This window comes from Nesoenas mayeri (assembly GCF_963082525.1).
Source record: "Nesoenas mayeri genome assembly, chromosome: 4".
NCBI lineage: Eukaryota > Metazoa > Chordata > Aves > Columbiformes > Columbidae > Nesoenas > Nesoenas mayeri.
Window position 1 is genome coordinate 39702196 of NC_137540.1, and position 14035 is coordinate 39716230.

General features: G+C 33.1%; 1 protein-coding gene across 5 annotated transcripts in view; it reads left to right on the forward strand.

Moving 5' to 3' along the window:
- CEP44 (centrosomal protein 44) overlaps window positions 1–12859 on the forward strand; it is a 15887-nt gene extending 3028 nt beyond the window's left edge. For 4 of the 5 annotated variants that reach the window (XM_080343190.1, XM_080343189.1, XM_080343191.1 and 1 more), the window contains 11 exons: window positions 114–264; window positions 885–1032; window positions 1978–2124; window positions 3004–3111; window positions 3929–3961; window positions 4505–4645; window positions 5027–5236; window positions 8255–8324; window positions 10294–10421; window positions 10680–10717; window positions 11482–12859. In XM_080343190.1, coding sequence (XP_080199316.1) covers window positions 176–264; window positions 885–1032; window positions 1978–2124; window positions 3004–3111; window positions 3929–3961; window positions 4505–4645; window positions 5027–5236; window positions 8255–8324; window positions 10294–10421; window positions 10680–10717; window positions 11482–11539 — 1170 coding nt within the window. In that variant the 5' untranslated portion in view covers window positions 114–175 and the 3' untranslated portion in view covers window positions 11540–12859. Of the gene's footprint in view, window positions 1–113; window positions 265–884; window positions 1033–1977; window positions 2125–3003; window positions 3112–3928; window positions 3962–4504; window positions 4646–5026; window positions 5237–8254; window positions 8325–10293; window positions 10422–10679; window positions 10718–11481 lie in introns of those variants that run through there. The other variant, XM_080343192.1, reaches the window with a different exon arrangement.
- Window positions 12860–14035: the final 1176 nt, after the last annotated feature.

Below are 14035 nucleotides of genomic sequence, written 5' to 3' on the forward strand. Positions count from 1 at the left end.
GTAGCTCTGTGCTGTATTGTAACAATTTGGTAATAGTAGTGTCTAGAAAAGGGGAGCAAACCCCTTTTGAATTCTATGGCATTTTGTAATTTTTGTGTAATTTTTTTTTTTAGGGCAGAGAATGTACTATATTACATTAATGTCATAATCTGAAAGAAGAAAAGCATTTGGAATAATGGCAACAGGAGACCTAAAAGGAAGTTTAAGAAAAATAGAACAAGGACTTCGCTTGATAAATTATCCAAGAGATGTCGATTATACAGTGTAAGCAGCAGTGTGAATAAGTTTATGCTGATACATGAGGACAGCAAGATGTGTAAACAAGATTTGTATAAATATTAGCATTGCACTCAGTGATGAGTAAGCAGAGCATATATTTGTGGGAAGTTGGGGTTTTGATACATGTGAACTGAAAGATAAAAGGATGCAGTTTTGCTGTTCTGAGCAATCCTTAGAATAATCTTGGAGTGTATCACTATCTTGTTGTTCTTTCTTTTGCTGTTTTTCTCTTTTCTTTGACTCATCTCTCATTTTTATAATTTCTTTATAAGTGCTAGCAAAACTTTCTTCAGGAAATTTCACCCTTTTAAGATAAAAAGAAAAAAGTTGTTGATTGTTAAGATGGAAACGCTGATGGGATTTAGACCTGAAAATATAAAAATTATATGAGTGTCCCAAAAGTATTGTTTTGACTGTTTTACAGGTAATAGTAAAGACTGCTGAATGAGATATACCTCAAAAAATAAAACATCTTAAAATGAAAGAGATATTTGGGTATGACATGCTGGCTATATGGACACATCTCTGAAGTTAAATATTTAAATTTAAGTAATGAAAGGCTTTTGTTATCTTCTGCTGTGTAAAATACTTTTATTTCTCAATAGGTTAGTAAAAGGAGATCCAGCTGCATTTTTACCTATTATCAGCTATTGCTTTACATCTTTTTCAACTTACATAGCAGAACTTCTGGTGAAGTGCGATGTGGAACTCACAGCAAAGAGTGATTTGCGGTTTATAGAAGCTATTTATAAGGTATCTGTGTTCATGTTCTTTGCAGAAGAGACAAAATTTTGAGTATGGCCTCATAAGAATTAAACTTGTATGAGTTTTACTAGAAAGTGAAATTTTTTGGCGGTGGATGTGAATTGTAATTCTGTTAGGATTTAAGATGAGTAATAAGTCACTGTGTGGCAAGCTTTTATTTAGATTTTCATAAAAATAAGGGTTGAATGTTGTTAGCCAAATCTTGATTTTGAGACAATGGTAGAATCAATAATATTGGTTTTTGTGTTAGTTGTGAAGGACACTGAAATATTTATTACATGGTAAGTTTTATAGAAGTGACCTTAGAAGAGATGGTAACTAGCAAAAAAATCACAACGAACTTCAATAATTGTAATGAAAACACAAGTGAGAAATGGGGTTATTTTAAAACACCGTGCAAAATTAATATACAAAGTCCAGTTCTTAATGGTTTATACATTGGAATCGAATCAGTTTTGAACTATCCTTAAAAATATCCATAAGCACCTTTTTATAAAAGGTGGCTTGATATGTTAACAAGTACTAGCTTATTCAGACTAGTTTTCTGACTAAGTACAGAGACTCCTTTACAAAGAGGCTCTGTGGGAGTCTTACTTAGCCCTCCGACGCATTTGCTGAGATTAATACAGCTTTTTATTGGAAAGTTTTTGTTTCACTTTTTTAATATTAATGTCAACAATCATTTATTTCATGAATCTTAGGACTATGAGTTAAACTTTACAAGAGAGGTGTGAATGAAATGTTACTGGAAGAGGTATGTTGAAATTCTCGTTAGAAGAAACAGCTGAAAATATATAAATAACCAAATGAGAAGAGGTTTAACTGCTGAAGTGCAGAATAAAAAGATTGTAGAAAAATAAGAACCTGAGTGTGCCATTTCTACAACAAATTACGTGGTGATTTTGAAATTGAAGTAAACTTCTTTTGTTGCAGCTTCTTCGAGATGAATTTCAATATAAACCAATTTTAACAAAACAGCAGTTTCTTCAGTTTGGCTTTGCGGAAAGAAAAATGCAGATTGTTTGTGACATTATCAACTGTGTGGTGAAAAAACATAAGGAATTAAGTAACTCAAATAAGGTACAGATTAAGCTGGTAACTTTACTGTAAGTTTCTTTTGACTTGCTTGGTGGTGCAGGTAGAAGCTGAAGACTTCTGAAGTTTATTTGAATGTGCAGCATTGTTAATTGTCAACATAGGTAGAAATTTAGTATGAAGTTTCGTTGTAAGATGCTTGAGTGCTGTTACACGTGCAAAAGACACAAAGCTGCCAAGGCTTCATAGTATAAACAAAAAGGTATTAGAATGAAGATAAATGTAGAACTTGGTATCTTTACGGTAAGTGATGTTATTTTCTTTTATACTTCTCAATATAGTGAATGTGTAACTTGGTGAATTTCACATGTAAATGTAAAACCAAAGCAAAACCATCTGAAGTTATGGTAACATTTAATCTAAATATGATATTTATGTTTGTGTTGCAGTGGTATATATCTCAAATCAGATTATCTTCATGAATCTTATATATTTTACATTGTTAAGGCATTTTTTTATCAGTGTATGCTTTAATGAAAGGAATTTTCAGTCTTTATGTTCTACAGGATTTTGTTTCATTTGAGTTTATAACAGTCTTCAGGACTTCATTGGTCACTATCAGGGGCATGGCTACATATTTTTTCGTATTTGTTTGTTCAGCTGTGGTACAAGCTGTCTTTTCTCTTTATGACCAGCTTTGATGCAGCCTCACATAGGCGTTAATGAGTGTATGAGTATGACATTCACTTCCAAGTCTATTTTCTCTCTAAAGTTGGGTCATACTTAATTTTTATTAGACGTTAGTGTACTGCAGAGGTTTAAATGTGCTTGTGTGTGTGTGCCACACAATATTCCTGTCTTCTAATGATGGCAGAAAATAATCAGTTTCTAGAAGCATAATATTTTCTCTTCTTCACTTTGAAGGTTAAATGCCTAATACGGAAAAAACTCAGGTCTTTTAAAAGTGAAGTGTGGTCAAATTGTGATAATGTCCTTGCTCATCCTAGTGGCAGTGCTCTGAATTCTGAACAGGTATGAAAAGAGCTTTTATGTTTGCAGCAAGCCAGGCTCGTTCTGGAATATGTGCTTTCATTTAGGTTTTAATGTTTGATCCAGACCATTTTTTTTCCCAAAGTGCGGTTGAATACAATAATAGTTGAAATACAGGGGATATTGCTTCTCTCATTTGCTGAGAAGTTGATCTCAAAGTCTTGATGGTAATGATCTACTACTGTTGTTTGCCATTTGAATTATAGCAAATGGAGGGACAGCAAAGAAAGTGAAAATGGAACTGGAAAAAGAGTATCCTATTTGGATATATCCTGTTTGGAGATTGAAATATGTTTGGCCTAATGTTGCAGTGTGTTCAATGTAGCTTTCAAAACACTTTTTGCTTTTTTGTCTGAATCTGTTTGACAAAGATTTCTTAACGTAACAATCCTCTTGGCTTTGGTTTTACAAGAATAACACTTGATCTTACATGTTATGCTATTCTTGGCCTGTGGAAGAAACAGCTTTCCTAATATTTTTTGCTAAAAGCATGCAAAGTAAAATTGTACAAAACTTTTAGGACTCTGCCCATTAACTATTGGTTATTTCCATTTAGAAGTAAAATAGTGCTTTTAACAGTGAGGAAAACTTCACAAAAAATATTTGGAAATACTTATCTGGCACTTCTTGTTGTTGAATAGTAGAATTGAATGGGCATATACATGAGTGTATTAAGGATTCCATAGAAGAGGACAGTTTTGACTTCAGTAAAACATCTAGGAATCTGTAAGTGTTAAGCTGCTGCACAAAACCAGTAGTTCTGGGTTCTTAATCATTAAGCAATTTTGTTTTGTCACAGGTGTTGATCACAGGACTTGATCCATCTGGAAAGGTAGGCAAAATTTGTCTGCTGTTCTCTCAAAGGAAGGCATTCAGAGGAAATGAAATATGTAGCTAGTAGGGCTGTTTTCCTGATAGTTCTCAAGAGCGAATTCCAATCTTCCTAGTTGAACTTTTTTTTCCTGAATGTTTGAGGGGTGGTTTTGATGTTGGAACTGTCTATACATATGTTAATACATACAGTGAGATGCATACTTCGCAATCCACGCTTAGAAATCTAACAAGCCTTACAACAAGAGAGGACTTCAGTGCCTTTCATACTGTTTATGGAAGGGATCAAGGCACATAGTACATATGCTAAAGTGTGTGCATATTTGTTTTACAGTTCTTTCATGTCTATATGATTATTATTATTATTTTTAATTAAGCTGCCTGCTGTTGCTTTCTGTGTTTTGCAACCAGCTGGGATGAGCTTGTCAAGTTTAAATAAATAAATACTAAAATGATAGATCTTTTGTGTCAGTTACTTGGCTGATGAATTGAAATGTTCTTGTAATTAATAACACCAGTGATTTATTTGTTTGTTTGTTTTCAGAATGCTCAAAAGAAGCCTCAAGTAGAACGGCACTCAGGAAATGAAGTTAGTGGTGACCTTCATCCACTACCCCTTCCAGCACAGGGAGGTAATGAAGAATTGTGCCTGGATGATGATGTTGTGGAAGTTAAATGTGAACAAGTAAGAAGTTTTATTTTAAGTTGCTGTCTGCATGCATTCTTAACTTTTCTTACAGGGCTTTTCTAAAGGGATAAAGGTTTTAACAAGATAGCTGGATGCTTCTTAAGTATAACTAGTAGATATATAATAAAAAAATTGAAAAAAAAAAAAAGTCAGTTAAATTGTACTGTCCTTTCAAGAGCCAGTTCAGTGAATTTTTTTTTTTCAAAAGCTGAGTTTCATTAATAGGTATATTATGGCAATTCTGAAAGAAAACTGATTTTATAATGTAGCAGAATGTGGCTACTGAGCTTGAGAAAGATTCCACTTAATTCCTTGATCAAATTATGATTTTTATCTGTTTTGAAATTAGAGAACATCTGTGTTTATCCATATTTTCAGGTTATAGAAGATAATTCTCAGATTGAGTTCCTAAAGAGTCAGCTTGCTGATTGTCAGGAAAAGCTTCATAAGATAGATTGGATGGAAGATAAACTGCAAGGTTTAGAAGAGAAACTGAAAGGAAAGGTGATCATAGATGAGAAGGACTGGAATAATTTGTTGAGTCGAATTTTGCTTCTTGAAACAGAACTGTTGTTGCATTCCAAAAAGGTATGTTAATTTCTCTTTTTCTTCTATAACAAAAATTGCCCAGGCACTATGTTATCAGCCTGTTTCTGCTCTTCCTGCCTCCTGATGTGTGCTTTTTAACTACTTTTAAAGGCATGATCTGAATGCATGTGCTGTTTATGGAGTTGCTGGTTTTTTTTCTTAACTGTTAAGATCTGTTGTTTTCTAACGCTGTGTGATGCAAAGCTGCCCATTGGAAATTGTTTCTTTGCTAGAACATGTGTAGCTAAAATTGTTTTCATTAGTAATTAGTGTGTGTGTTTATCTTTCCTAGTGAACTTGTAGAAGGAAGCTTTTGAATACTCCTTAATTATGCTGTCTTTGAAAGCTTAATATTTCTGTAGTTGAGAGTTTAATCATGCTGGTGACATATTTAAGGGTTTTTTTATTCTGGTCTGCATTACTCTGAATTTCTTATGCTGGCCTGTAAATGTTGCTGTTGATACAGTTAAATATCGGATTTTTTTTTTGGTTGTTTTTTAGTCTCTGAGCTCTAATCAAATACAGATATTCTCTTTAGAAGATCAAGTCTTCATTCTGTATAACTAATGTTGACAAAAAAAATGGCATTCTCAATGGAAAATGCAAGGTTAATGGAAAAGTTAATTCTTATTTTAGTCCCATTCTTAGTATGTGATTCTTTTACATTTCTAGCCTAATTGATGGTCTTTCTCCTTTTGTACTCCCTTACTCTCTATATCTTGTCCATGACGTTGATTGCATTTTTAGGTCCGTGAAAGTGCTAGTTGTGATGTGCACTACATTTGGCATATTTATCAGAGCAAATCAAGCATATTTTTGCATTAAGACTCTGTTATTTTTCATGCTATTGAAGGGTCCTTGTATGCACATTGTATAATTTCATATATGTACACACGTAAAATTTTGAGACGCAGTGAATCATAACATCAACTTTGTGATCACGTGCTTAATCTCAAAGTGTATTTGCGTATGTGGCTCAAGTGTATCCTTCATATACTGTCAGATGCTTTCCAGAAGCTGAAAACACTTGTGGAATATAGTTGAGTATTGCATTTTTCACTGTAGTTGTAAAAAATGTTGAATTTATTTGTAACTAGGAGCTCTGAGTGTGCTGCTGGTCCTGCACACTGGAAAATGTCACTAATACTTGTATACAAGGCCCCTATTTTTTTTCCTGTGTGCCTTGAAAATGTGCTAGTTATGCAAAGTTCTGAAATGAAGTGTTCAGGCTGATCATTAGGTTATTTTTAAAGGCTGTAGCTCAAAGGATAAAGATCAGCATTCTCAATCGCTTTTTTTTTAAACAGTTTCAGATCAGTAATGGCTCAAGTGATTTACCATTTGAAATCAGTTTCTTATGGATATTGTAATTCAAGGACATATGTCCAAATAACACCACCAATGATAATGTTTTATTCTGCTAGCAGTCTCCAAGAGGCCTCCAGCTGAACAGCCATAGATGGTTTTGCTCCTGTTTCAAGCATATTCTCTTCAAGAGAGTTGCTGCATTTATGACACTAGCAGCATGGAAAAGCTTGTATTTCAGACTAGGCTTGTTCTTTTATTTCTGTAAGTTTGGTTTATTATTACTTCAGTAATGTGTCTATTGCAGTTGCTCAAAGGTTTGGAATAGTATGTGGAAAATATTTGGAAAATACTTAACATTAATATCACTCAAAAATTTCCAGTAAGATAATTGTATTTCCATACTGCATATAATTGAAAGAAGTCATCTGCAGAAACAAATATGAATTTAGTTTGTGTGTGGTATTGTTGCTTGCCTTTTTTCAAAGCAAAAGAAGCAATTTTTTTATACTTAAAAGTCTAAAAAACTGTAACTTTTGCAATAGGCATTTAAAAACTGCCAAGTAATAATCCTTCAGGCCAGAGAATTGCTGTTTCTTTCTTTCATGACATTCCCTTTAACTTGTGCTTCACAGATATAGAAGCAATTTAGAATTACGCCTTTTTTCTTCCTCTTGCATTTTTCATAGAACTTTTGGCATCCAGCTAACATAATAGGGACAGTGTAAGAACTGTCTTGCAGTGCTGCCAAAGTAGCAGCAGCTGTATATTTAACTCTGGGAAAGTCTGAAAACTACCAAATTCATTTCAATGAAAGGAATTGAGCAGAAGTAGTCAGTGCAGATTTTTTTTTTTTAATTTGGTGTTTTGTTTTGGTTTTGTTATTTTCCAGCTTCTTCACACACAATACCTACTATTTCTCTGCCGTTAGCTTATTCAGATATAATATTTGCCCGTTAACTGAAATAGTTACTCCAGCACATAAAGTGATATACTTTACCAAAGGCTGGGATTTCAAACCATAACCATAACTCATTGGTGAAAGAAGTCTAGATGTTGAGTGTTGTATTTTTTTATTTTGAAAATAGAAAATTGCACTCAAACGCATTTATTGTTAGTACAGCATTAAATTTGTTTCATTGTTTATGAACAGCCTTTTTGAAGCTAGGTTGAGTTAAACTGACACCCATTCCTAACAGGGCTTTCTCTCACTTAGGAGCCTGGGAAGCCAGCTCAAATGGAGTTTTGAGTTCTAACCATTTACGTGGAATGAATTTCAGTTCATCTTTAGGCTAATTTTTTAGGACTGAGGAGCTGCATTTCTTAATATGAACTAGAAGTGAAAGGTACACTTACTTTGTTAAGGTAACGGCAGCCAATGTCAAGATGTCATTGTTAGCACAGGCCAAGAACACTCTGTTTATTCTGCTCATACCTAAGTTATATATGCACTACATTCGCACCTGTTTTTGACCTGTTTATGAACAGCAATATTGATATTAAAAAAGCTTCCATGAAATTGACTAGTTTTTAATGCAATATGTGTATGGAGATCTGGGATTTTTTTAGTCCTATAAAGACATCTGTGCAATGCCAATATGTGTGGATGCTACAGCAAATGCATACATAACTAGTACTTAAATATATTTTTGTTCAGTCAAAAGATGATTTGAACAGGATGTATAGCTAAAATGCAGTAAATTTGTGTTTCAGAGAGACTTATCTACAGTGTTCAGCAATACAAGTCAAGAATGTACAGCTAGTAGGATTCCAGTTTCTCCTGGTGAGTATTGATTTACTTCTTTTTAATTAACATCCTAAGCAAAACACTTATTTCTGACCATGTATAAAATAGTGTTTTTTAAAATAGACAATGATAATTTAGTGACCTCTGAATTTAAATGCATGCTACAAATTAGAAATTAGTCTGCTAGTCGTTTCATGTTTGTAGTTTATTCTTTTAAAACTATTTCAGTAAATCAATCTTCTAAAGTATTAATGAAAATGTATAGCATAATACTTAATACATACAAATAACTCTATTAAAAATCTTGAAGATGCAAATTTAATTAAGGTGCTATAGATAAAGCTGTGAAGAACAATAATGCTAGCTGCACTTCAAAGCACTTATGGTAATGTTTTTAAAAAAGGCTGTTTGTGTGCAGAAAATAAATATATATTTGCTGCCATGGGTTTGTTACAATTAAAATAATGTCACATTTTTGGTTTTTTACTTTTAGAATGGAGCTGATGAATAATTCAAGCTTTTTCTTTCATAATCAGTGTTATTTTTAAAATCACTGGTGTGCATTCTCTATGGTTTTAACCCTTTTGAAGCAGTTAGCAATACCCAACAGTCATTTTTGTTGAGCTTTCTTATTTTGAAGGGCACGACAAAATATTTTCCTTTCCAATTTAATGTTGATAATACACAAGAAACAAATGAAACAGCCTTAAGTTGGAAAGAAATTAAAAACATTCTCCTTGCTATAATTAATTCTTCTGTTTCCTCAGTAGTAGCTCTGTAGCCCTTACCTTGCATCATTCTCTCAATTAATTTGGCCTATTTCCCCTTTGGCAGCTGTTATTCTTAACACTGGTAGTAAGGAGGATATTCTGTTTCCCATTCTCACTTATGAGGTGTTTCTGTCCAGGGTTGGGCTGTTGCATTGAAATTAGTGGGGAATCTCAGTAATCCTGTTTCCATGGAAATTAGGAAGACAGTTTCTTGGTTATGTCAAAGTTTGAAGTCTCAGGACTGGGACCTTTGTTTTATACGCCTTGGAAAGATTGCACCATGTTTACTTCCTTTCATATGTTTAGAGGTATGTTAGTCAACAAACAGGCTGATGGTCTGTAAAAGAGAATTTTCGTGTTTTCAGACTTCTAGAATTCTTCTGATTTTATTGTTCTTGTTTTTCTAAAATGTGATTTGGGGAATTTTAGGTATACAAGTTATGCAGCCAGTCTTAACTCTTCTGTCTGAGATGTTCAGCACTTGGAATGCTTTGATGCTCTTTCTGGTTGTAGTGCTCTTCATGAATCACAGCTGTACAGAAGAAACATTTTTTTTAAATTTTAATTCATTAAAATAATTCAATATGTTTTAAAATATAGAATAGTGTAGCTAAACATGTTCCAAAAGTATGATACATAGATGGTGGCTTTACTGAAAAAAAGGATATGGGAACACCTTTTTCCTAGATGATAAATTCTCTTCCCTGGCAGTAGTATTCTAAAATTGTAAAGAATATCAAAGCCTTCCCAATATAAAAGTCTGTTTCTACTGAATGGTTAACCTATCCCAACAGGAGGAGAGCTAGGGAAACAGCAAGAGTTTCATACAAATTTTAAGCTAAAGAAAGAGGTGATGAATTAGCACAAATTAAAGACATGTTTGAACAGGCAGTTTACAGTAAAAATAATGTGAACTATTTGAAATTACTATTAAATGTTTGTTTGACCAAATAATTGGACTTTAAGTATTGATTTCACTGTAATCAGGATGAGGGTAGCATTCCTAATAATCTTTTTGGAGTTTGTCTTGTGTATGTTGTACATAGTATATTGCACTTGTTTAAATAAAATGGTAAACTTATTTTGGTTCCTCACCAGTAGCTTTTATTTTTCCCTCTCTAAACAATGTATTCTCTTCTGTTATTACATGCTGTAAATCAAGCTGTTTGCTAGCTGACCTTGCAGTAAAAGAGCAAAAAAGCAAAGGTGACACAAAAATGAGTATTTCTCCATAGATACAGAGAGGAAGGAGGAGATGCCAGAGAATCTTAATCAGTCGTCTGGATGCAGTTCACCATTATCCATAGATCCATCTACCAAAGCCATGACCATTAATTCTCATGGTCTGACAGACATTTCAAAAGTAAGTAAAACTGGTAAATACTTAGTTGATTTCATTTCTGAGGTTGAGAGAGCAAGTAAGCATTAGTTTTAGTTGTATATACTACTAGTGAAAAACAAGGAAACTGCAAAACTACTTCTAAGTCTATCTCATAAAAATCCTTTTGATATGTAAACAATGCTTAAAGTCACATTTTCTCTATGAATTTTTCAGGTTGAAAGTTGTCTGAAGAATGTTAGCTTTGAAGAGTTCACTAACATTTTTGCTTTTAAATTGCAGGAGACAACAAGACAAAGAATGGAAAGGATAAGTAAAATGTAAGTAATGGGAAAGGGCATCAGGAATTAATTTCCCAAGAGGGAGTTGTACTTGACTAAGGCATATAGAGAACATACATATGTGTTCCAAAACACAAAGGTCTCTACATCAGGTGTGGCATTTCCTTATGACTCCACTGGATAATAAATCCACTTACAGTTCTGTATTTGTGGGATGAGTCACTGTTTTGGTTTCTAAGAAGCAATAGAAAGTATTCTTAATAGTATTAACCAGAGATTAAAGAGTATTTAGAATCTGGTTGACAAGGAATAGGAATATTATTTATCTCCTGATAGGAATGCCCTTGTACTTGCAACTTTTCTTCCAGAAAAATGACTACAATATCTTAAATCTGTTTTTTATTCTTTACGGCGAAAGTAAAACCAATTTCAGACTAAGCATTGTGATAACTGTACTAAGGTGTATTTGATACTAGTCCTGAGATCTGTAATAAAATTTTTTTTTAAGAAATATTTTTATTATACTTGAAGAGAAATGTATTGTTGTATGATGCTCCTTTAGCAAGAAGTTTCTATTCTGTAAATGCCTGGCCTGAAAAAAAGCTGTAGCCTTTTTTGTGATTTAATTTCATTGTGTGGGTTACTTCTTTCTTTGTATATGCAGAGGAGAAGGGGAATGAGCGGAAATTTAAGATTTCATGCTGCTTGTTAGTATTTTGGATTCATTAGAAAGTTAAAGGCAAGTGAGTTGTTTCTTACTGTATTTTAATAAGTGTCTATGTGTAAACAAAATTCATTTTCAGAATTGAAGAAACCTCGGAATTGTTAAAAACCTCAAGTAACACCTCTGAGAAGACCTGAAGGCACAAGTCTTCAGACCCGGTCTCTACAGACTTATGGCTGTCAGAACTATTAATAATATGTATGTTTGTACAGCATTAAATTTTAATATATTAAATTTGTAATGACCATTAGTGCTTTTATTCCTTTGAATAAATACTTTCTAATGCATCTGTATATTGATTTCTCTCCCACCAGCCCTGATTTTTGGTTTTAAAAACTGTTCAAATAGCTTCCCCCACTCTTTTGTAAAGTGAAGTCATTACAGCAGTGTATTTTTCTGTTGACATTTGTTAGTAGTGTGCTAAGTAATATGTTTTTTAAAGTGCAAGCTTGAGGACCATGGTTTACATCCTGTTGGAAACATTCCAGCTGGGACTTGCATATTGCACCCAAGAGGCTTTCTTACATACCATCTTACCATCTGTACTGCTGAATAAGTCTTAATGAAAACTTATACACACAATTTTAAATATGTATCTTTTTTGCTGTTTTTTATTTAAATATATATTTTCATGCTGAACTGGAAAACACCAACACATTACGGCTTCCATTAACACTGACAAAGCGAGGGTCAGTTTGATCCTGAACACTAAAACGTGCAAGTAAGTTCACAGACTTTGGCTACAAGAGATGTGTTGAGTGTTTTAGTGCTCTTACCCAGCACATTTTAAGACCAGCAGCACAGATGGAGACCATCCAGTACACAAAGTTACACAAGATTTTTATGATTTAAAGCTGTATTAAAATTTCTCTTTAGAGACATAAGTAGATGTGAAACTTCCATAAACATTATATAATGAAACCAAAGATGTGTGAGGTTTGATAAGATTTATTTATTTAATACTCTTTGTAAATTGGTAGTGTATCATATCAAGGTTTCTTTGTGCTAGAATACTTCACTTGAAAAGATTTTTGGAATTTAATGTCACAAAACTGGTGGATTTTTTTGGCAGAATTTGCAAATGAAGGCAAAACCAGCCGTTTGACATTGTGTTGTAAAGTGTGATTTATATGTTTTAACAATAATTATGATTTTTTTTTCTATAACCATATGGAATATAATTGACTTTATTTTACATACAAACAGAAGAACATACAGTGATTCCTTATGTCAAATAAACTTTAGTTGAGGGGTTTGGACTTTTGCAATAGAACTTTTCTATTTGTTTAAAAAAAAAAAAAAAGTTAGATGATGTGGACATGTTTTCTTCTGTAATTGAAAATGGGCCTTGCAATTTACTATTCGTTATCCTAACAGTGAAGTGAAATGGAATGAGGTTCTCTTCTACGTGTTAGATCAATTCAACAGAAAATAGGTGATATTTTCTAGAGCAGGACTACAGCACCATCTTGTGGAAATCTTTATACAAAGTAATTGCCAAAGTAGGAAAAAAGTGTATTCCTATAGAGTTATTGCTTTAAACCAGTAATGATCAAGTATTTTGAAATGTTACCTCTCTTTAAATTTTCCTCTTTGCCTTGAATTCAAAGAAGCTTTTATTAGATAAAGATAATTATTCTGTGTGATATTTGATAATGTTTGTGACAGGAACTTGAACAATGAACCTGATGTTTAATGTTATGGCAAAGATGAGAAGTGTTAGTCAATATAAATTATTCAAGTTACAGGGATCTATCATTGAATGCATCTGATTGATGCAGCAAGTGGTAGAAAAAAGTCTTCCTGTAAGTGTGTATTTTAATATCGTCTCAATTTAGTACTGTAAAATTGAAAATCCAGAGTTGCTCAACTATTTCCTTCTTATGAAAGCTTAAATGCAATACTTTTCTGTGCACAATGGAGTTCAGCTTTTGTAATTAAAAGCTTTGTTTCTCCTGTTTTCAGAACCAAGTAAGGACTCACTCTGATCAAACTGAAGCCAAGGGTCTCTAACTGCTAGGGCAGTGGAGCTGGTTTGCTAAAGGTCTTTCTTGCACATTTGCTTCATTTTTAAAAATGAAATTCATTTTTGGAAGATAGTACCATTTTCTGAGAAAGAAATACTCATAGTGCATTCAAGCTCTCCATGTTTGAGTTATAATTATTATTTTTTTATTATTGATCACTGTTAGCATTGGAAACAGTTGGTACAGTATATGCCACTGTAAAACTTCACCAAAGCAGGTCAGTTCTGGGAAATACGTCATAACTGAAAATAGCAATGTTTTCTGAATAATGACTGGTGCAATGGTACTTTAAGCATTGTCACAACAGTCAAAGAGTTGACATATTCTCCATGTGCAAACAGTTGCATGGATGGATCTTGCTGAGTGACAGGAAATGTTACATACCTTCCGAAACATAAATTAAATAAATCCAGAGAATATTCCCCGCTATAGTTTCTATCACGCTTAGCTCTCTCCAGTGACTGGGAAGAAATTCCTGTTGTTCAAGATATGTTCTGTGGTTATAAATAATGACTTGAACTACTGATATTTCTTAAAGATACTGAATTTATTTAGTTACAAATATATATTAGTAATTTTGTAGCTAAAAATTGTTTTAACAACTCT